This window comes from Homalodisca vitripennis, chromosome 5, assembly GCF_021130785.1.
Source record: "Homalodisca vitripennis isolate AUS2020 chromosome 5, UT_GWSS_2.1, whole genome shotgun sequence".
In the NCBI taxonomy this organism is placed as follows: domain Eukaryota; kingdom Metazoa; phylum Arthropoda; class Insecta; order Hemiptera; family Cicadellidae; genus Homalodisca; species Homalodisca vitripennis.
This window is the reverse complement of record NC_060211.1, coordinates 47,160,197-47,185,387: the sequence shown is the minus strand read 5'-3', so window position 1 is coordinate 47,185,387 and position 25,191 is coordinate 47,160,197. Positions and strand designations below refer to the sequence as shown.

Genomic DNA, 25,191 nt, shown 5'->3' with positions numbered 1-25,191 from the left:
AGCAGTCAACAACTAAGCAGTGAGAATGGTGTCTGTAATCAGCTGTGTTGGATTATTATTATTTGGATTCACAGGTCATAATGTAGTAGAGGAAAACGTAGATAATTTTTCCGATTCCTCCACAAAACCAAATAAAAATTGGTGATGATATCTCTGAACACAGTGAGGCAGAATTTGTAATTTTAAAAAGCCAGAAAACAGAAGTAAGTATAAATTAAAGTACGAGTGATGAAGTGAAGCGAGCAAGACAAAAAGAATTGGCATAGTGATAGACCCACATTTTTTACCTATTTTATACCTTTATTTACGGTTTATTTACAATTTTGTTTTATTGATGCACAAAGAAATATTCCAAATAACAAAAAGTATAGGAGAAACTATATGGATAAAGATGTAAACTATTTACTGCAGGTTGACGTGTTAGATTATTTTGATGAATTCGGGACAGTAAAATTTACGCCAGAGTACGGTATTTATGGAAGTTGAGTTAGATATTTCATAGTTACATTTATTGAATCTAAATATTCCTCAAAAGACGAAAATGATTTTAAAATATTGTAATTAAATCATGAAGAGTTCTCTCTGGATAATTTAATTGAAGAAATTACGAAACAAAACTAATGAAGTAATGCTAAAAATATTTTACAGCATTTGAATGAATGAATTTTAATTTAATCAATAATAACGCATAAATTAAGGAAATTGAACGTTTATATATAAAAAGGTCTTTTTAGACCATAACAATACCATGTATGCAATTCATTGAGTCTGATTACATGATGGTCTCAATTACAGTTTGAAATATCGAAAGTTCCTCATGGAAAAATTAACCAAAACCGATTGTCCCCTATTAAGACAGAAAAGTGAGAAGTGAGCATGTTTCCTCACCTTTCCGAAAACATGTCCCCTACAGCACCGCCACGGGGTCGTCTATTACGTTTAGAGAGGCAGTGAACCGACAAACAGCGGTTACTCACCTTTCCCCAGAGTCAGAGCAATCGCAAAATTCAATCTGTGGTGATTAGTCCGGCGCGGCCGAGCGAGCTCGAGAGCGGGGCGAGGGCGAGCCGCGAGGGCTAGAGCTGGCCGCCTCGTGAAAGGCCACCGGCCGGTTACAAAATGACAACACGACATGTTATTCTACGGTTGCTCAACAGTTCGAGATGTTCTCAACAATGCCAGAGAGCGGAGTTGAAAGGATACACTGGCACGCTAGTGGAGCCGGTGTTGTCTTTACACTTTAGATGTAGATAAGGATCTGTATAAGGCTGGCATGCCTCTGTGGATGAAGTCAAATGAATACCTACCACAGATCAATGAAGAATATCTGACACTTATTTTGTTACTCAACATCCATGACAGTTTTAACTTCAAGGTCTTTTTGTAATACATATATTCAAAATATCATTCCAAACAACACTGCATAGTATTTTAGTATACACATTACATAGCTATCGTGGGTAGGGTTGATTCAATGCAAATGTTGATTTTAGCTGCATTTCACCTTCCGCTCAGTGTATTGTCTGAAATCTGACACGGTCACAGTCTTGACTCCTAGAATCTGGAGCCCATATCCGTCTGAATAGATTAAAAAAGTTCGACGATGAAGATGTTCAAAGCGAACTCCTTGCATCGTTTGGACCAGAGACCCTAGCGTACAAAATAATTCAGACTTATTTACCCAGTAGCCAACTAGTGTAATCCAGATGAAGACGTGTTTACATTTACTTGCGAAGCAACCATTTCTGCGTCTGTCACAGTGTCATTTCATACGCCGCCCTCATGTGAAGGTGAAATGGTGCAAAACACATTCGCTTTGGTCTAAAGTGTAATATATTCTTCTGATACAAAACTACAAAGTCAACAACTATACATCAAACTATCATTATGTAGTCTTTATAAATGTAATGTACATGAACAAGGACTACCTCAGGGCAGCAGTCTGGGACCACACTTCTTCATGCACGCGGAAGCGCTGTAAACCACAGCGAAAGTCCTCATTAGCCTCGTAGCGGCATTGCTAGTAGCAGACGCTAATTGCAAGAAAGTGTGGAGTATCGGCGATCCGATTCGGCATTTCTTGTGGATGCGATTGGCCACGATCAGAGAAAGCCCGGCAAAAGTGAGGTGAACAGCCTTCCACAGCAGGTATACTGTGGCACTACTGCGACAAAAACCTCGGTCTGAGCCAACTTCGGCTTCCGGGACTGCTCTCTGCTTCTTGTCAGGCAATATTATCAAAGCCTTTAAAGAATTGTAGCCAAATATTCTTTTTGGTTGAGATATTCAAAATGCTTCTGACCCTTTGCAGTTGAGCAACGAACAAACCATGGGATTCTTATGCCTGAATGTAAATCGTAGAATTAAATGCATTGCTTAGTTCAGTTTCGTGAGGTAATTTCAAGGTATTTTAATTCGTAGAGACTAACTTATTCTATAATTACCCACACATTAACTGTGGTATGCATACATCTGTTAAAGGAATTGTTGTTTCCTCAAAGAATTGGCATGTTTGGTAATACGGTTTTTTGCTTTATTTCGCTCTCCAGCAGCTAGCTTTTACTGCTCTTGGATCCTGTAGGCCTTGAACACAAGACGCTTGAAGTGCCAAATAATCCTTCTTTATGCCACCGCTGACGTCCGAAGGACGTGAACTTTTTCGCAGACAGTCGAACCTCTGTATTGTAAAAACCTCTCCGCTAAACAAAGGAACATTTTTAAGGAGAATTTCATAAATATCTATAAGAAAATCATAATTGTTAAAGGCGTTATAAATATAAAACAATTAGGATTTACAAAATCTCATAATGTTGTAAAAATTTAGTTATCATTTTGATAAAGAACTGTTGTTACCTGTAGACCCAGTTAGGTGCTAGAGTTGTGTGTGCCCTACAATTTCCATGAAAGCCGTCTGTTGTTGGGGACTCGCCCACATTGTATAAGACCGACGCCCATTACAGCACTTGCACGATCTCAGCCCGTTCTGGGGAAAGCGCGTACCCGCTTGGGTCCTGCGTCATGTGGAGCAGTTCGCTGACAGTGCCTAGCAGAACACAATAGTTACGGACTTGCAGGCGAGAACAGACAGTATTGCGTCACATCACTGAGTCGACAGTCGCGTGCCTGTGATTTCGGTACATTTTGGTGGTCACGCTCCTTCCTCTAATAATGTCTAACATCGTAATGTTTTAATCAGCTGCTCTTATCGGGAGCTAAAGTTAAACAGCTGATTGTTGTGGGTCACTAACAGTGCTGGCACATAGTGACAGTGGTTATTAAAATATGTTTTCTCCAATGTTTACTACCGATTTTCTGAAACTTCATATAGTTGGATTTGCAATAAAGTTGTCAAAAATAAGGCATAGTAATTGTAACTTTTTATCACGAACTGTTTTAAAAAAAGTTCCTATTTAAAAAAATAGAGCTAATATTATATCAATTTTTCTCAAATTAGGTCTTTGGGTCTTAAAACAATATACGAAATTTCAACCTCGCTGTGTTCTGAGTTAAACATTTTAAAGTGAGAAAAATAAAAAAAATTACGGCTCTTTGAGTAATTATCGAGTTAAAGAATGTTTAACTAAATTTTTGTGTTTTTTTTAGCTCCACGATAATCCTACCTGAAAAGTTTGGTAGGGACTCCGGAAACACTCTGTATACATACATATTTGTGCGTATAAAAAGATATTTTGTACTTTGCTGCAATTTAGATTACATATTTCTAATGGATTGTTACAGATTTACTGTAAAATTTACCTTACTAATCATTTAACTTTGTAAAATTTGTGAAAATACGAAGCAATATTTTCAATTATACTGCATGACTCATCACTTACTAGTTAATTATACATGATTGTCTCACATTCTATCTTAGAATAATCTAAGGCATTTTACATTATATATTTAAAATATTCAAGTGTTTGGTACTGAAGTGTATTTCTTTACGTACCTTCAACTATAGTCATAGAAAATTATACTTAAAAGCAGGTTGGAAAATTAGTTAGTATATCCTCTTTTCTGTACCCAAAACACATTTCGTTGATTTATAAAATACTCGACTACCACGTGACTAACGCGATGTACGGTTACCGGAAGATCACTGGTCCCAAGGTCCTCTCCTCGGTGAGGTGGGTCACTGCAGGAAACCGTTGTAGGGCTTCGCCCCGTTGGCCCCTGCTTGCCCCTCCGTACCGCACCACACTTTGCCATTAGACAAGCTTCACGCCATTACACCACAACGCGAGATATTTGACAATAGTTTCAGATATTTCCGGATCCTTTTCATTTACCGATACCACGTAGCGGACCGATTCCCAAACAAATTCTATTTCAACACATTTCCCAAGTGCCGAAATATTCAGATTTCTCCAACAATGGCCCATTTCTATCGACGTTACGAATTACACATTAGAGGTACGTTTTAAAAAGACCAATTTGGTTCTTCTTGGTGAAAGACTGTCGAACATTCAAATTGATAGATCGTTTGAACTATAATTACTATCAATAAACCTCCTATTAATTTATTACACTACCAGATAAGGAAAATATAAAATATGATGTAACTACGATCACAGTTGGAAGAATAACATTTCAGTAAATGTTGTTGTATTGTAAAGCCCATTCTTTAATTTTACTATATTGTATGTTATTATTTTGTTATATTATATTATTTCATTGGATTTATATTTTTATATTTTATTTTCTTTTTAATATCATGAAAAAGTCTCTTATTGCTTCTTGATTGCTTAAGCAATCAATTAATTTTATATCATTTAATGACGAAAGATTATTAGTCAAGTTTAAAGCGTAACATAAATATTTATTATGTTAATTTACTGTAACTGTATTAAATTATAAAAATATATTTACTCAATCGAAATCTACTGAAAAGTTATAAAATTATTAAATTAAACAAATAGAAAGTTTAAAACAAAATTCTATGAAAAAAGGCAGATCAAATGTAGCAAAACAAGTGCTTAGTAAACAAAACACCAGGTTTAATATAGTAAAAAGTATACATTTAAAATTAGGTTAAAAGCTACAGGGTTAAAGTTAGAGAATTTAAAATCAAAGATACAATAATGGCAAATGTTGTGTACAAAATTGAGAACATAATAATACATTTCTACCCTATATAAACTAATTAAGCCGATTTATTTTACCTGAATAAAAACGTCATTATTGAAAAAGATTTTTTCGGATATTTTCCATTGGTTCAATAATAAAAAATCAGTAACATAAACTTATGGCAAATGTCCGACAAAATCCTGATTACTTCTGAATCCTTCCATCCAAACTTGTTTTTTCATTAAACGAAAACTTTAATAACAAATGTTTGTATGTAACAGGTTTTAAACCAATGAAGCTTGTAACTTTTTTCTCAAAAATATAAAAGTCAGCTGTCTTATTTCGGATCCAATTAAAAGGCGGTGTCATAATTTCATAGCTATAGCTCATAGTCGTATGCAATGTTACAAAAGGAGTACACGAGGCTGTATATTGACTCAGCATAACACTTTCTCACTTACATCAATCTGAGGTGATAACAGCTGAGTCAAAGCAGAAGGCAAGATCCTAGAAGTATAATGAAGGTAGGCAAATGACAGCTGACATTGTGTAGATGATGTCACGCCATTATTCTCTTAGTGACAATGGGATGATAGGCGGATGTAAAGTGATAAGGAAATGATTATTGAGACAATAACCTGTTAACCAACAGTTGTTATCAAGTAACTCATCACCTTCCTGAGCAAAAGGATCACCAATCAGGTTATTCCCCACCAAGGCCGACCTGATTGCTGCTTTATCCCACATTCCTCTTCTCCTGATAACGTACGTCTGAAGATTGTAAGACCCTGTCAAGGTGTCCAATCCCAGACGACCTCCAGGAAAGCATATGCGTGAGAGACAGACTTTCAGGGTTAATTAGACATACTTTTGTTTCGTTTTGCAATTTGCGGAAATTGAGGATGCCATTTTAGATTTAAAATGCGGTACCGGTATTGCTTTCCAAGAAATCTCATTTGTGTTCTATTTTTAGGTTCTGTTTCATTCGTAATCAATTATAAATGTTGCAAGCAATTAGAGATGGTTTACTAGTATAGAGAATAAACGGAACAAAATGTATAAACAGGTAATTAAATTGTATATTTACAAACCCTGCAATAATATTTCTTAATATTAAAACATATGTCGTTTAAAATGTGGTATAATTAATAAATCCAAGATGAGAGTTTAATATTCTTCCTAATAAAAACAATAATTTTATTCCATTATGATGTTTATTGGAATATTAGCAAAGACTACTTTGGAATGGAAATTTGTTCAATCTTCCAGCCACATGTGGGATTAAAAGTTTAAAAGTAAAGCAAAAATAATTTGCTTGAATTTTTAAACTACTGTTATATTGATGTTCAGGTTGATATAAAATATTATAATTAATGAAAATATCGCAGAATTTTAGTCCAGACATAAATATAAACACACACACATTTATAATTTAGGGTTACAGATATAAACACTTTATCCTAAAATTCTGCTACGAAATTGTTCATTATTATTATGCTGAACATAAAATTCTCTTGTTTATCATTATTATTTTAGTAATCGAAATGCTAAACCTTTTAGTGCACTGATAGACTAAATGTATTCAATTAATAAAATAGTGTTGTCATACATTTCTTAATAATTATATTCAGACGTGGTTTACTCCTTGTAGAACACTGTTTACGTTGCAAATTCTTTAAAAACATTGTCATGAAAATAGTTTGAAAAGCATTATCTATTAAATAGTAATATGATGTTCTAGTATTGCTATATTTCCGAACGAAATAACGATCTTCCTCATAACATTAAAAGCACAAAGGGCCTAACAGTAAAGTCAAACATTTTATTGTTGGTATTTTGAATTCTACCAATTCTGACTAGCGAAGACTACATTGTTATTAACGTTTGTGTGTTTTGTATTTTCGTTATCGTTGTTGTGTGTATTGTTTATGTTTTAAACTTTGATATTTCCATTGTTATATATTTAAGTTATAACGTTGATATTGCTGCATCTTTGATATTTAAAATCATGATATTCCTGACGAAAGTTATTCTGAGCAAACAGTGTACCCACACTTCTACGGTGCAAATTAGTTAGCTGGCCCTCGTACTTGACGCACTCTATGATCGTGAACAAGGTGTTAACCGCTCCATTAATTACCCTTAGGGGAGTGTTACAGTTACACATGTTTTGGCGCACTTTCTCCGCTCTCAGCTGATGTAACAGGTAACAGCTGTCCGCAGCCAGCAACAATGCTCACTATATCACCGATGTTATCGTGTCGCTCCAGAACCAGTGCACGATCTCCGGCTCCAGCCATTCGGTCGTTCCATTCATGTAAAGTTCGTTATTATTCCGTTATCACAATATCTGTAGAATGCTGTCATATTGTCCAAAATCGTAACAATCTGTAAATCCGGTTTGACCGATATTTGAATCCAGGAATACCAATGATTACATAAAGTATAATCCAAAACTTCAATAGCATCAATATAGCATAACATTTCAATGCCAATGGGCAGTATTGAAGTGTTAAGGAGACTATCGTACACATAGTCTACCAATGAGAATATCACATTGTAGGTTGGGTTAGACACACAAAACTTTACTTCGTGATTTTACGAGAAGACTAGATCCACCCTGTTAATTTATTGTTCAGGGAGAACCAATTTGAATTGTATAAACACAAAACCTATTTTTTTAGAGTAAAATCTTTAGAGTGAATTCCCAAAAGAAAGAATTCCATCGTAAGCGCGATAAGTTTGGTTGTTAACCAACTGAGAGGGCATTAAAAGAGTTATAAACCTCACACAATAGCTTTTTTCACAGTCCCTAGTCATATTGGTTAGACGCACTTCAAACCATCAGACACGAAAATTAACGTTAAAACGTTATCACCCAATGTTTGGTTGACAATGGTAACTTTAAGTCTCTTATCTCTTAGTCTAACGATAGTATAATCATTATCTGTAGATCTCATGGTATTAATTAATGAATGTCATGGTAAGAAAAATGTGATCTGGGACAAAGATCATTGTTAAATTGTAACCATTTTTATATCCTCCAATTTCACCTCCCATCGTATGTAACGCGACGGTCGATTTACTTGTGAAAGAAAATACGTCTATCGATTTCACGAAAAAGTAAGTTGTGTGCTGATACAAAGAAAATTGGCTCTCAGCTCCTATACTGTTAGACAGTAAAGCATTTCTACCTTTCTGTTTATATTTGTTACCACATTTTCTATGCATTGGAACGAAAAAAATCAAGATAATCGTAACTAACCCTCTTCTTCTGTTTCCAGGACCATATCCAGGAAGTGTTAGACAAATGGACGCAGATAGATGATGAGATCTGGGCCAAGGTCATCGTGCTGGAACGCAACAGACGGGTAGCCAAAGCGTACGCGCGCGCCCCTGTACTCACAATCAACGGCAGCGACGATGGCTTCGATGGTTTCAGGTAAGGGTCGCTCTTCACAAAAAATGTATAACTTTAGGTTCAAAAATTATTCATACATTTCCGAATTGTTCCTACCTGCTTACGATGCCAAAGGTCATTTTGGAAGTGCATTCCCTAGACATACGACTGCGGTTGACTCCTCCTCGCAATTCGTATTCAGTATTCATTAATTCTATTAATGCTTGTACAACAAGCGGCGGATAATTGCGCTGCGACATTGTCTCGGACGATGTCTGTCACCTTTGAGTTACGGCGGTGGCCTCAACAATGAGACCCCGCTGCACCTTCGCGAACCGCACACTAAATCCGGCCCTCAATGGCCCATAAATCTCGGGTTGTTCTCGAGTAGGCTGTAAACCCAGTGACGAGTCTATCTGCGACTAACGAGGAGCCACAAAGAGACCACATACTGCCTCTTTACACTCTTTATACCACTCTTAAGATGTACATAAGCGTTGCTTCGTGAGTTATTGTTACTCTTTCGTCACTTGCCAGTCATCGCCTTTCGTACTCCCATTCAACTTTTCTTGCTCCATGTTGTCTCACAGTGGGATAGGACTGATCAGTAAGGCTGACATGAGTGTCTTTTAGGTTTTAAACATGTTTTTCGTGTTTCTTAATATGTCTTTGAAATGATATGAAAGACTGTTTCTTTCTTATTGTTTATTGGTTTATAAATAAGAAAATATCAATATTGAATAATAAACCTAATCTAAATCTCTATTTGATATGTATTACAAAAGTAATATGTGAGATAAGCCAAAGTTCTTTATGAATGCTGTTGTTTTATACGATTGAAAATTGTTGAAAAACACCAGCACACTGATTAGAAATATTATATTATTAGGAAACCGACAGGGCATAGTTGACAGTCTGTTCCTTCAACCGTGCGATAACTCTAGAATGATCGTACAGACTTGAGGAGTGAATGGTACGTAGAGTCTTCTTGGTCAAAGGAAAAGCTTTATTGATTTGGTGTTAAAAGATCAAAATTGACATGACTAACAATGGTGGCAACGTGATATTGGTAGAATAAACAAATTTGTAAACTAAAAGATTACTATCATATGATATTTATCATGTAATATAGTAACACATTTAATGATGTTAGATTGACCAGTAAGACTTTCGTTACATAAATTATGTCATTCATTACTGCAATGAATCGGTTTATTACAAACCTGTACGTTGATTTTCATCTTTGTATATCTCGCATGTGATGTAACGTTTTGAATATATTTTATTAACTGGCATGTCAACAGATTATTCCTGAAATATGTTGTAGACATACAGGGTTAAAATTTTAGAATAAGAAATAATTATGAGTAATTTTCCTTGTTGATACAAACAAGTCATATCCTCAAACGATGCAAACCAGGTAACAGGAGTTTATTTAATCTTTAGCATGTCCACTCTGCAGTGTGCAGCAAACTTGACTTCCTCCACTGTCCTCCCCATCGTAACCTTATCACCGGTTACCGGAGTGTTCTTCGCAGTACCGACAGCGAGTCCGAGATGCGAGAAGGCCGCAGGCCGCGCCTCCAGTCGCCGGCTCCCAGTAACCCGAACCGCGGTGTCCGGTGTCACCTGTGGACGCTACAGAGCCCGGGCACTGCTCGAGCTCTAGCTCTCATAACCTTCCTCACACCATCACAGCTTGCTCACAGTGTAGGGTCTTCTCTTAAACTACAAACACACTGCTCGAGCTCTAGCTCTCATAACCTTCCTCACACCATCACGGCTTGCTCACAGTGTAGGTTCTTCTCTTCAACTACAAACACACTGCTTGAGCTCTAGCTCTCATAACCTTCCTCACACCATCACGGCTTGCTCACAGTGTAGGTTCTTCTCTTCAACTACAAACACACTGCTCGAGGTCTAGCTCTCATAACCTTCTTCACACCATCACGGCTTGCTCACAGTGTAGGTTATTCTCTTCAACTACAAACAAACTGCTCGAGCTCTAGCTCTCTAACCTTCCTCACACCATCACGGCTTGCTCACAGTGTAGGGTCTTCTCTTCAACTACAAACACACTGCTCGAGCTCTAGCTCTCAAAACCTTCCTCACACCATCACAGCTTGCTCACAGTGTAGGTTCTTCTCTTCAACTACAAACACACTGCTCGAGCTCTAGCTCTCATAACCTTCCTCACACCATCACAGCTTGCTCACAGTGTAGGTTCTCCTTGCAACTGCAAACACACTGCTCGAGCTCTAGCTCTCATAACCTTCCTCATACAAATTACAATTTGTTTGCGTTGTAGGTTCTTCTTCTCAACTGCAATCTCGCCAGTCGAGCCCTAACCCTCAAATCCTGTGTCATAAGTAATGTAATATAATTTTATTTGAAATTATCTTATGCTGCTACTACGAACATAAAATATATGGCAGGACAATTTGTCTGTTTTTGGTTATAAATCGTAGAAATATTTTACGTAAGTTTTATAAAGCAACCAGACAAATGTACATTATTACCAAATACCTTAAAACGTTGCTCACGACAAAGGTAATGTAGTCATGCAGGAACGAGGTACATTATACCTTCTTGTACTATACTCTTGTAATAATATTCATACTAATGTCATTCTTATGTAAAGACAGTCCTTTCTCTGCGCCAAACCCTAACGATAATTCGGACCTGGATAACGACAGCGTCGTGCGACATGCGCTGACTGCTGCCTGCCCTACTCCGGACAGAATTACCGCCAAACAGCTCATTATCAGGCCCCGTAACTCACGGAAATACGCTAGCGTCGGCCATTAACCTAATGTCACCTGACGATCTGAATAGCCTAAAAGAAAGCAGACGCCAAACGGCACCGACTGCGCCTGCGCGTTACACAACAGTTGCTAGTGCCTCAGCTGATCAACAGGTTGCGCAGCGGCGCTATCACGCTTCGCTACTGCACAATGCATTAAATTTGCTCTCTCGTAACTCCCTTATTTACCCGACAATCAATGTTAATCCGTGAAATTCAATTACTATCCCCTCCTGAACTCTGAACAGTTGCATGATACGGCCGTGGATTGGTTTAGATAGTAAGGATTCTGAATATGAACGCCTTTATTCCAAGACTTTTTTTGTTCTTCTAGGACAAGAAGCTTAGAAAATTGCACTTAGTCCTATAAGAATCTTTTCGATACTTTTGGAGTGACAGAATATTTTGGATGGGTAAGGGTGGGGGGTAGGGGCCGCACCCGTTGAGGTCCATGAGGAAGAATTTAGGGCACTAATCTCAGGGGAAACCAGTTCTGAACCACCCTCTCCAGTCAAAGCAAGCAGGGGTTGGCACACCTTATATGTCTAGGATAGCAAGAACCTTTGACTCTTGGGAACCAATCCCACCAACAAAAAACTTCATCTCCTGCAGTATACTATACGTATGAAATTACCTTTGCACCTCAGAATCTCCGACTTGTGCAAGGTCACTGAAAGTATGTGTACTCGTAATATAGATGTCAACGGATAATTAGGTTGTGAATAAACCTGGATAGTGGTTTACGAAATATATATTTTCATTCATTAAAATAATGTAGGAGATATTTTTTATTTCATATACCTTTTATAATTTTCCAAATATGTCATTAATGTAAATTTAAAGAATATTCTTCAAATGTGTACAGTCTTGGAAACTTCTACTAAATGAACTCTCATTTATAAACATAGCACTAAGTACATATTACTATGTTTTTTCCGAAGTACAAAATTCGTCTTTATTCTAAAATGTCAGTGTATTTGGATCGATATATCAAGTGAATAATTTAGTTTTCAAATAAAAATTTAGTTGAATTGCGCAAAGACGGCTGGTTTGATTCTCTGCAGTTGAAGAAATTTTTTATAGTTTTGTAATGTTTTTTTTTCATTTAAAAAATTGTTAGATCTCTGCTTTACATACTAGGCTATATTTTTAAACAATCAGGCCATCACTTTGCCCAACCTTTTATTAATATTTTGGACGCGAAATTGGGACTACACAGCCCTTCCACACACATACACTGGCGTCTTGAAAATGATAAGTTGTCAGGAAATAATAGCACAAAGAACATTTACGTTAACGAGGCTTTTTTAATAATCAAATCATGTGAAATTAAATTAAAAAAGGAAAATACAGATCATACCAATGAACAAGAACATACAGAAACAATTATGCCGTATTTTACATGCCTATGGATTAGGTGGATTAGAATTAGTTCCATTTCAGTTAGTCTATTATCCAAACACAGTTCTGCCAGAGTAGTAAAACGTATCTTGTGTACGACATGCGAGCAGCTGAAAGTCTGTTGTAAGAAAACTGCGTCGGCGATAAGTCACCGGAACACCGAACGTTGTGGCCCACGCCTCCCACAAGACCGCGGCCATTTATAAACATGAAATATTATACGCTAAAATCTCCAAGGGTGAAATTATTAACGGACGACTTTGACATAAAACAAAAAGATGAAATGTGAGCGTAGTAGTAAACTCGGGTCGACTGCGAAAAAAGAATGATTGTTTCACCAAGGTTTGACGTTAGGCAAGTCTGGCCGAGTAGACGAAGAGCTTTACGTCTCGGATAAACGGGCAATTTGCATGAACACCCCTCGCCCTGGGCATCGGTAATTACCCCGGTTACACAAGGCGTCATCACAGCACTTCCAAACAGACGCTCGTAAATTAGAACATCCTCTGCCGCGACCTTGATAGTAACGATGGCTGTATGTTGCTGATTAAATGACCTAAAGACTAACGTCAAACCGAGCTCGTAAATTCTCTAAGATTATTTACCATATCTTCCAAGTACTTGTAATACTCGGCTATGTGTTTAAAACCAATACTTCACTGACATTGATGTAGAAGTCATTAACGTCCGCCTTTGGATGTACGGAACTCACCACTATATAAAGCCCGGATAATAAGTCGATTAAGTGTAAATGAGGCGGTCGTTATTGAAACCTCAAGTGCCGACTTTTATTGAAGAACACAAATAAAACCGAGATATCACTGTCAGAGTATAAATGTCTTGTATGCGCCGTAAAAGCCTTGTAGCCCTAATTTCACCTCTGTACTTTTGTACAAATAAAGAAATTACGACTGTGACTATGACTATAGAAGGTGCTGAGACCTCTAACTGCAACTAGTCCTAAAAGGATCTTTACATAGCCTCCGGGATGACAGGATATTTAGAATAGGTTAGGTCGGGGGTAGGGGGCAACCTCCTGTCGAGATCCCGTCTTACATCGACCATGAAGAGGGATCCACCATGAAAATACACTAAGAGAGGCTCTCGTACTCTAAAAGTTATCCTCCGCAGTAAATTAAACCTATTGATCCACTCTGTTATCCAAATATATTTACATTTTCGGTTAGTGATGTGCTGCTCCTGGACGTCTATGGGGTTGCCCAGATTTTAAAGGCAGATATTTGCCATACCCAGTGTACGATCAACTAACTGGAAAGTATAGGCCAGCCAGAAGTTTATCCTTCTAGACCAACGAGGGGTCCAAGGTGTCCGGACTTTCCAAATTTTCAATTTTTTAAATTACTTTTTTAGTAAACGATTATTACTTTTTAAATAATTCATTGTTACTAAAACGTACTGCTGATAGATCGTTTCAACAAAGAAATGGGTCAAGAACGTTTTAAGAAACAAAATAGAGCCTTATTCCCTGTCCTCTACGAGAAAATATCAGTTGTCTGGACGCCCTCAAAACATTTTTCCTGGCTACGTTCTTGCTTCTAGGCTTACTTAAATAATTAATAGGAAGCTAGATAATAGTCTTTATTGTGAAACGTTCTTTATACAAACCTTATCCAAATTTAAGTTTGGTGTTGATAAAGCACAATGATTGGCCAAAAAGTTGTTTTTCTTATTAACAAAGAACTATTCTTATTTGAGGATATAACGGTAGTTCAAGGACAATAACATTCAATGAGTTGGTTATTTACGGAAAAGTATTTTAATTTTTCAAACGATGGTGGAATAACTTGCCGCTAGAAGTACAAGGTTTGCGTGGGCAATCTTGCCATTCATTTCAAGTGTGGGGTTTGCGTAAATTAAAATGTTACGGTTACAAGCGCTGTTAGATTAACCTTCCACTACCTATTTACATATTTTTTCAATGTTTTCTGTATAATTTTCTTGAAATAACGTATATAGAGTAAGAATAAAATGGAAGTTGTTGGATTTGAAACATGTTATTGGAAATGTGCCAATGCAACCGAGTAAAAAACAGTCCTGTCTTACAAGCACTGACCTCGACTAAGGTACCAGTTTGGTGACATGTTAAGGCGTAGAGCACTAATTGAGACATAGAATCCTTCACCAGGAGGCTCCAGACGTGGAAAAGTAGAGGCGGCCTTCTAAACACGCACCATCACTACCATCATGGACGGCAATAGTGAAAGTACCAGGAGCGTGCTGCCGCGCCGCGCCGCGTCGTTTCGGAAGCTTTTAACACACGCAAATGGGCGAAAGTGAATGAATCCTTTCTCTATCACTTTAGCAAATCGTTCTCCTAATATGGAGGAAGAGTTATGGTGAGGCCCTCATTCATAATTTTCAATTCAATTGATGGATGAAATTGAATACTTCATCAACTTGGTAATCAATGTATTGTTTCGACTGCATCTCTCTTTAACAAAAGAATATAAATATAAATTTGCAGAAATATTTTGTACATTTTGTAAATATTTTTAACTGCGTCGTTACTCATGGAAAATTGCAAATGGGCAAATTTCAGACGGAAGGAGTTTTCTATTGCATTTTTGGTTGAGATTAATAAATTATGCTTGAACGTGAAAGAAGTACGTATTTGATATTTTTATTTTCCTGTGGTGTATGCGTAGGAAGTAGGTTATATGTTTAGATATACTGTGTATTTAAATTATCAAATTATAATTTATAAATGACTCTGTATTAGGTCAAAATTGTATTTTTTACAAATTAAAATACTAATGAAATAAATCATCAAAGACGAACGCAACCCAATGTACATACTCAGTAAATAATAACAATAATGATTACTATAATTTATGAACATGAAGAATATCTATTAATTGTTAGGTTTTTATTAAGATTATTTTACTACATATTAAGAAACTACTAAAAGGAATGAGACTTAATAGTCGTGTTATAATATTTCGCTTTCCTATATGAGAATTAAAAATTAATAAAATATGTACTATTAAAACTAAAAAGTAGTCAATGAGTCTGCGTGCCATAAATGATCCACTCACAGATCTGACTAGTGCTCCAATCTCGTGGTAATGTCAAGAACTATAATCTTAGACACTATATAATACTATGTACTTGGTACCAAGAACCTTACAGAAAGCGTAGACCAGTACTTAGTTTTTGAGATATGTACACAACTGGAACCTAAATTGGTGGGACCCTGAATGAAATGTCCTTAGGATGCTGGAAATAATTTATGTTTTCTTGTGTGTTCATGTTTAATGTGTTATGTTTTTTTGTAGCTTTATTGATTTATCTAAAAAAACTAATTGATTTCATTGTATTTCTATGTCTACGTAAAACTTCTGTAATTAATTTTAATGGGATATGTTATTTTAAATTCCTTAATAGAAAAATGAAATATCTGTACAATGTTTACCCCTTGTTAATAATGTTAGAGTTATAGGGGATGTGATATAAAATAAATAAATAATATCTTAGATGACGTGGTATTTTAAGATATAACTAATATAGATTGAAACGCTTTTAAGTTTATTCAATATTTTAATTGGTTATTTAGAAAGCAAATCTGAAACTTGTATTTCCTCATTTGAGTAATCGAAAAGTATAAAAACTACAAGAAAATAAGGTCGTAGTAAAAAATCTGTTTTGCACCATTATTTCATTTCTGTATAGGAGTACATATAATTTAACATTTTTTGGAACTAATAATACCTTTAAATACCAATTTTTCAATAGAAAGAGCAAAAAAGAAATTATTGTGATTTTTTGAAAAATCTTTGAGATTTACACAATATTATGAGTTAATATAGCCTGCATAGATATTGATCAGCCAGTACAGTGGAAAGTTGTAAGAGAGGTTATAAAGAGTGGTTGGTGTGTTTCATTAGGTTTCACTTTCTCACAGTCTGAATGTTAATATATAGATTAATAAATATACGCCCAACAGATATTTCACTTCTTTAAATTTATATCTAGTGTTGAATAACTATCCGCTTATTTATTCCATCACATTGTTATCCAGTGACAGGGCAGTATCGGAGACGCTCACAGCCCGTGTAGACTCGAGCGAGCGATTTCCATTCTTCTTTGTGCGTGTGCCGTGCATATGCTGACCCATTGTATCCCACGCACTCACGCATCTTCTTATGCAAATTATGCAATGCCTGCATTAGCACCCCTCCATTAGGTGCCAGTCTGCTATGTTTATCATCTCTAATACAGTCGACACTCGCTCGCTCGTGGTCCTTGTTATTTTACTTCGGACGCCTCGGGATTTGCAAGTCAATTGATATTGAAACACAGCGCTCTCATGTTGTGCTGTAGCACGTCCTGTTGTCTATGATTTTATTGGTGATAGAGGTGAATACTTATTGTTATGTGTTTATTGTGGGTGTTTTAGAACGTGAAATGTATACGTTTATGGCGACTCCATTTTACAATGCAAAAGCTCCGGGAATACTTGGTATTCTTTGGCTTTATGAATAATTGAAATAGCCTGTAGACAAATCGAGGAATAAATATTAAACCGCATTTCACAATATTGTTTTTTTACCTTGGAATTCAGTCACATACGGGGGATTGTAAGAAATATGGAATTCAGTCAGTCCTTTATCCACCACTTTCCTTACTTACAGGAATGTATAAAAAGTACAATATTTAAAATACCATGCTAACACTTAAGGTATATTTTTGTAAATGTTTAAAAACTTTGGAAAAGAGTTTTTTCTCTTATTTTAAAATTAAAATAAACACGAATTATTAAAAAAAAAACTCCTTAGTTAAGTATTCATTGTATTTGATCTAAAGATATTTTTATTAACTCTAAATTGATTCTAAAGCAGTAGGATATCGTACTAACCACGGATAGACCAAACAAACAAAAGGTGAAATCTGAGATTAGATTTCAATATCAATGCTAAAGGTAATATGATTTTTAGTTGTACTGATTTGCATAACTTTTATATATTAAAAAACATAGAAAAAATAATAATAGTATAATAAATAATATGTAGGTATATATTATTATTATATAGTAATATAATAATAATATCTTCTGGGAGCGGGGGAGCTCCGTGAATATCAGTTTTAGAGCAGAAAGTGAATACTGTTTTGAGACTGGTGTAAAAAACCTCGATTTTACAACATCTAGGTGAAGACATTGACGGCTAGTAAACTGAAGCCTACTGCTACGCCCATGTTCTTCTGTTAATCCCTTTCGTTGCTTTTTTACTTAATCAACATATCAAGCAGTGAACTGGTTTCTTCCTTCACTTAGCTACTCGTACTAATCTGAGAATATAATGGGTATTTCAACATACATAATTATAAAAAAACACGTATGCAGTTATAGAAACGTCTAAGGATTAACACAAAACAACTTTTCCCAGCATTATAATTAAGGCCTTCATTTCTCATTTTCTTTTTCATTGCAAGCCAAAAAATCAGGTCTTATTCTTTTTTTCTCTCATCTTACTTTCTCAACGTTGCTGTCCTAATATATTGTGTCTAGGAGTGTTAAAACCAATAATTCTGTCATAGATTAAATTATCGAAACATACTTTAATAAAAAAATAGTACTATTATTACTATTTATAGATTCTTGAGTTAATATAATACTGGAACTCTCATTTTGTTTTTCTTTAGAAATAACGTATCTTCTTCAATAAATAATAATCATTGCCTAAGAGTTTATATACATCTGATAATGGAAACGGAGGTCGTCAGATCAGTTCTTGATGGAATCTCATTATATAAGTGTGCAAACTGGATTTTGTTCTTGTTCCCTTTTGAAAACCCATAAATAGGATCATTGGTCTCACCTAAACCATTTCAAATCTGAATTAATTTAGTATTACCTTAGATTGTATTAGTTACAGGAAAGATAACTAATCCAATGCTATAAATTGAGGCACGAAGATGTTAACGCTCGGACTGCACTCTGTGGAGTGAAAGATGAAGTAGCAAACGTTTGAACGGGAATAAAGTTACGTCACGCATCCCCTAGCGTCAGGCTTAAGAACTAACTGAGTGATCCCCCGGACCTAAACACAATATGTCCGTACGAATATTTTTGCTCTTGTGTAACTAATAGAATTAAAAGTATTACAAAATAATTCATTGCCTCTGGGATGCTCACAGATGTTTACTATTCAAAGCGAGCAGTTAATTACTGGTTTACTCAACGAAACCACCATTTGTGCAATTGGATTAATGTTACAATAAACATAAATAACCCAAATGAAATCAAATTCATTAACACAGAATTAAATGAATTTAGAAATACAATTCATGAGTTAAATTGTAAGGTTAGAAGTTTTGTTACGAGAATTGGACACATAGAGTGACAGAGCACGCTTAAAGGGATTGGAGACAGTAGGACAAGCAATAGCTGTTACACATATCCCCGGGCTACAGCTAGCGGGGGACCCGTTTACCTTGGACTGCCTTAGCGGATTGGCGCAGACTCGGGTCTGTGTGTGTGTGAGTGTGTGTGCTTGCTCACAGTTACATACGGGTACAGTTGTCCGCCTTGATTATGTCCACAGATTACGTAACGCTTTCTGCAGATTCTAGATAAGAGGAGCCGCGGTCGAGGGTCCCGAGAATGTTCATTTTCTACAAGACTTGACTCTTCGAATATATATCTTTCTTGACATATCTAATGATTCTCATTCATGCGGAACAGATTAGGTTGATATAATACAGTTACGTCTATTCTTGTCTCTTTGAAAAGATCATTAGTATACACGTTTAGACTGCTGTAATTATAATTAGTTTTCCGTCTGTCACATTTATCCAAGTTTTACTAAACTACAAGTCCAAGTTTTGTATTTTTCTTACCCTTTTCTGACAATATTGTACCTATTGTGATCACTAATCACCTGGTTGAATAGATATATTAATTAAGCAAAGCGTTTGGTGACAATTGTCATACACTACTACAGTTAAAATACTCCATTGTGTTCAATGAATTTAGAGCTGTCCAATTAATATACCCTACTCAATTACTCATATTTTATTTTTTTTTATCACAAGAGAATTTTACTTTTTAAAATTAACTTGAACCGGTATGTTTGATCAGTAGTACATTTATCGATGTGCCGTAATGTTTTGCGGAAAAAAGCATTCTTTTACGACATGTTTTTGTACAATTGAACGTCATTTACCTAATTAAATTTGATGTTTAAAAATGTCCGATATTTAAAGTTATTTCAGAATTTTTGTGAAATAAAACTTAAATCAGTATTACGGTTGGATTCTAATTGAATGTTATTACTGCAGAGGTTTATTAAATTATTAATTTGACATGTTATATAAATATTCAATGTATTATTTTCCACATAGCTGATGTTCAAGGTTCACCTTATGTCTGTACAATGTGGGGAAAATATTTGAAGTAAATCGTATATTATCATTAACCCCTATGCTATTGATCTCTTTTTACTGTTTTTTACATTTTCTTCTGTTATAATCTAAGTCATTATGAAGTACCCGTTATGGTAGAAAAGTTATTGAATGAATAATTTGTACCGACAATACCGGTGAAGGCGGGAAACGCTAGTCTCCCGGAGAAGAATGGGAGGAAGAAGGATTAATAGATCGACAAACAATAGACCATCAGTGAATTATTGTACTCGTCGATCCTTATATAGTCTGGAAGCGATAAAATTGCTTAAACGTTACTGTCACGTTTCGCTTTGAAGCTTATTGTTTGATAGTGACTGTCATGTAATAGGTATACAATGCCATGCACATTGGTCCGAATATAGTATGGCCTATCCTAGTGGTTTTATGTCTTCAAAACAGCTGTCGCTATCTAATATTATTACTATTCATAAATATTAAAATAAAATTTAACTTATTACTGTATGTATGGTCTACACACTGTTTTTAGGATTTACACATGGTGAAGAGCGTAGATACCAGTACGCGAAACGTTGTATTTACGTTGGTGAAACTTGAGACAGTGGCACAAAAGAGTCATAAATCTTGTTATCCATGTAAATATTAAAATGTTACCTAGAACAATAACGTCTTTGGTATACCATTATATACCATATATATATTATATACGTTATAATTAAATTTTAAATGTTTTTGTTTCAGAATTGGATTATGCGGTTTTGATAATCCGATGCGAGACCCTAAAACAGAAGACCTCAAGAAACACATAGGACATGTAAGTTTTATACAAGAATATCTACTCACCATTTGCTCATCATATGGTTTATCATAATTTAGTTGTGTTATTCTTCTTTTCGTATTTATCACTTGTAGTCTTACCCCGTTTATACATCTAGTTATAAGCATAGGTAATAAATTTCAAATATCCCATAAAATAAACAAAAACTGGGTAGGAGATCATTTCAAATAATTTTATCGTTAGTGAATCATCTGTCTATGCTCCACCATTGGTCCTGTACTTATAGAATTTTTAAGTAATCTGTATTCAATGCAATATTGTTAAGAACCAGAATAGTTTTGGTTATGAAGTTTATAACTGCTAGGTATTGAAACTCATTGACAACTAATTAGGTATCCTTACCTCCGTCGAATCCAAAAACAACCGGAGCTCCGCGGAGGGGTTGTTGCAAGTTACATGTTTCGAAGATAACACTACATCATCAGACGACAGGAAAAATTGTATGTGCTAAATGGTTTCAGTTTTTAGTTAAAATGACACTCTACACATAAGACAATGAAAACAAATAAACATACATTCAGTTTACAAATACGCATTAAGACTTTGCAGGCCAACATCTACACGGCACCGGTTTAGTGTTATCTCCGAAAAACGTGACTGAGTCACCTCACGGTTATTTTTGGATTGGACGTAAGCAAGGGTACCTAATTCATTATCAATCATCTCCAAAAGGAGGTACCAATAAATCTAAATTAAAACTCACTTTAGTAAATCTTTCACAGACTATGATGTCACATTAATCTAATTTATCTAATTATGTTTTAATACGTTTTTCCTACAATGTATTTAATATAAGTAATAACAATTGTAGTTTTATTTTCACATAGTTCTTGATCAATTCAAAGACTTCTCATGTCTCTGGAGTTAATTACTAGTTGTGTAGTAGAAAGTTAAAAGACTCGGAAGAATATTTAGAGAATACGAATAAGGCAATATTGCATCAATAATTGGATATTTCCCTCAGATAAGTCACTTGAAATCTTTTTGAAGGAAAAATCCGAGAAGCACCTCATGATTTGCATAGTCAACTGGTCCAACTATCAGTCTAATCAGATGGAAACTTGATTTTCATTAGTCAAAGCCACAAAACATGTAGCTAAATCTTTGCAAATGCCACAAGTCGCTGAAAACTGGCATATCCTTTTTGGTTCGGCTTAATTGTGGTGAAGTGGTCCAGCCGGTTTCCTGACGATCCTCGAACCTAGGTGCGCCCTTGGAAGAGCTGATTTAGGAGGGCAAGTTCACTTATTCCTGTCAATTACCATGTTTCTTGGATATTTATTTTATTTAATTCACTTAGCTTAGCATTATTTGTAGCTATTAATTAATCCTGTATCCATATAAAAATTGCTTTTAAGTTATTAAGGATAGGTTCAGATTTACAAATCAACTATGTTAAGACAAAGTTTCCTTGGATACTGAATTATCTTTTCAATGTTATTAACTGTAAGTCTATTTTTAATTCTGATAGAACATAAGAATGGCTAAGATCTGTAAGATGAGCAATATTTGCCGGTTTTACTAAATGTTCTTATATTTACTTAAACATGAATATCTACAATATAATAATTTTTAAATTATTATTATATTGTAGGATTACGGACAATTGCCTTCGTTAAATTTTACAAAAAAAGTATATCACCATTGTGTTAAGTACAACACCATTTTAAAGATGGCAAATGTCTGAAATTCTACTACGTATCCTTTCAAATTATCCCTTGTCCATAACAAGCTTTAAACAAAAAATTATAATCTTGTTAAATATAATATTTTAAATATTTGTAGTGGTTTATTCCATTACAAGTGAAAGAAAACTATTTGATTATGTAACTAGCTCACCTCCATCGAGTCGTATTTCCTTGTTTAGTGGATTTAAGGAATTTTCAAGACTAAGCCCATCTACAAGCCAGACTGTGGTTCAACATGCCATCTACAATGTCCAGGAAGACTACCGAATAGGGCTGTCGGGGCAATAAGATGTTTGTTTAAGGATAAACTGGATTTTCCTTGACAAGCCAACTTGGCTGAGAGCTCAGGGCAAGGCGAACCACTTCTTGGGTGGGGCGAACTCTCTTCCACTTCGCTCGTGTCACAGGCCGTACTATGTACTTTAATTTATTCTTTCCGTAGTTAAGATGGGATTTAGGATTAACCAAAATTGTATTTCTCAGATAGGTTACTTTATTCAACAAATTTTCACTAATAATTCCTTAAAATTTGTGTAAGAATAAATGATCATTTTACTTTTTTACGTGTCATGTTTTATATATTAAATCCGTTTTTTGAGAAATGAAAAGCTGTACAGTTTTAAAATCTGTGACGTCATAGAGAGTAATTATATCAAAAGTACTAGACTATGTATGCGCTTATTAAGTGCATAGGAATAGCCACGAAAGAAATACTTTGACTTGTCACTAGCACGTTGAATGCAAACTGAAAGCAGGTTTATAAGTGCGGAATATCGATCGGAACCAGAAAGTAGCAGGTGTAGGCAAGGTGAGCAAGTCGCCTTCCTGCTGTTCTGCTGGAGGGCAAAAACTGTTGGCGTGGTCTTAGATTTGCGAAGTGGTCCTTGGAAGTCACTGGACAACTGGAACTGTCCCTTTGTCACTGCAGACGGAATCTCTTTATAATAACATCAAGACTTGTTATCTTTGCAGTAACATATAGCCAAGGTATGACATTTTTTATCATCCAAAGAGTAACAGGTTTAAGTGTAATAGCTGGCATGGTCTTAGGGTTCCAAACCGGTCCCTGGAAGCCACTGGACAACTGGGACTGTTCCTTTGTCACTGCACACAGAATCTCTATATAATAACATTAAGACTTAAAACAACTTTGCAGTTATATTTAAGTACAGTGTGTTCCAAATTGTATGCGCACTGAAGGGATCTTGGAAACTATGACATAAAGTGAAGATTAAATGGACAAAGTTGTCCGTAATATCAAGACCAACAAGTGCTGTGACAGTTTGAAAATGTTGACAAAAACAGTTTTTGGAGCGTAACGAGTGAACGACGCAACCAATAGTCAACCAAATTAAATCGTTTGTCTTGTTATTATGCACGAATTTGTCCTGTTAATCTTTGCTGTATCTCTTACAGTTTCCAAAATTCCTTCAAAATTTGAAACACATGGTATATAGCCAAGTTATGACATTTTATAAAATCCAAAACTGTAACAGGTAGAAATTTAATAGCTGGAATTGTACTAGAATTCCAAACTGCTTTTTGGAAGCTACTGGACAACTGGAATTGTTCCTTTATCACTGCATACTGAATATCCAAATAATAACAATCAGTGTTAGGACAGCTCTTTGCACTTATATAGCCATCATTGGACGAAATTATGTACAGTCCTACAAATATTGTTAAAAATGTAATAGCTGCAACAGTGTTACAGAATAGGTCCTCGGGAGCAACTGGGTAATTGGAACTGTTCCTTTATTACCGCAGATTTAATCCATAAATAATAACAACCAATCACAGAACAGCTATTTTGCAGTTTTCTATAGCCAACATTAAACAAAGTCATCTGAAATTCCGAGAGTAACAGGTAGAAGTGTAATGGCTGGGATGATCCGCGACAATGGTTCATAGGTCCATGAACACCTCTCCAAGAGCCGCTATAGCTTAGCTATAAAAGTGTAATGGCGGTACACGTGCCTTATTTACTACTACTTCTCCCTTTTTAACGCTCAAGAGAGGAGCCATAAAAATATAATCGACTGCATATCGTAAATTAAGAGTTAGTACTATGTAGGCGACATGGAATGCCTGTTTGTTATGACATATTTATGCTTAACTCCTTTAAACAATCCTTTAAATAGTGCTTTTCAATGATGTTGCTTTAAAACGAATTAGTGTATCCTAGTAGTGTTGGATAAATGTCCAAAATATATTTTGACCATATCCTGCAGACGGGGACAGAAAGGACAGATGAATAAATAAGATATATTGAAGATTTGCAAAAGAATATATAATTTATTTTAATTTCAGTTGATCAAGGAATAAATTTAATAAGTATCACTGATTAAACCTCTGGTATGATTTCTTGCTTTATGGAATCTTTTTGTAGATTGTAGCTATGTGTTGGGTTAGTTATCCACCCGAGGAAGAGATCAGATTGCAGAGCTCGAAACGTTGTGTTATTGATATCTTGTATCACTGAACGTTGGAAAATGTCTGGAAAAAAATCATGCTTCATATACAATTCTTTCATTGTTAAAAATAAAATTTAAACAAAGAAGTATAACTTAATTGTGTCTTTGGGGGAAATTGGGTACAATTTCCAAAATCA

General features: G+C 35.5%; 1 protein-coding gene across 5 annotated transcripts in view; it reads left to right on the top strand.

Moving 5' to 3' along the window:
* Nucleotides 1-25,191, top strand: part of LOC124362102 — a 265,442-nt gene that overhangs the window by 210,691 nt on the left and 29,560 nt on the right. For all 5 annotated transcript variants that reach the window (XM_046816283.1, XM_046816284.1, XM_046816285.1 and 2 more), the window contains exons 3-4: nt 8,352-8,509; nt 20,796-20,868. In XM_046816283.1, the coding sequence (XP_046672239.1) occupies nt 8,352-8,509; nt 20,796-20,868 (231 nt within the window). The remainder of the gene's footprint in view (nt 1-8,351; nt 8,510-20,795; nt 20,869-25,191) is intronic.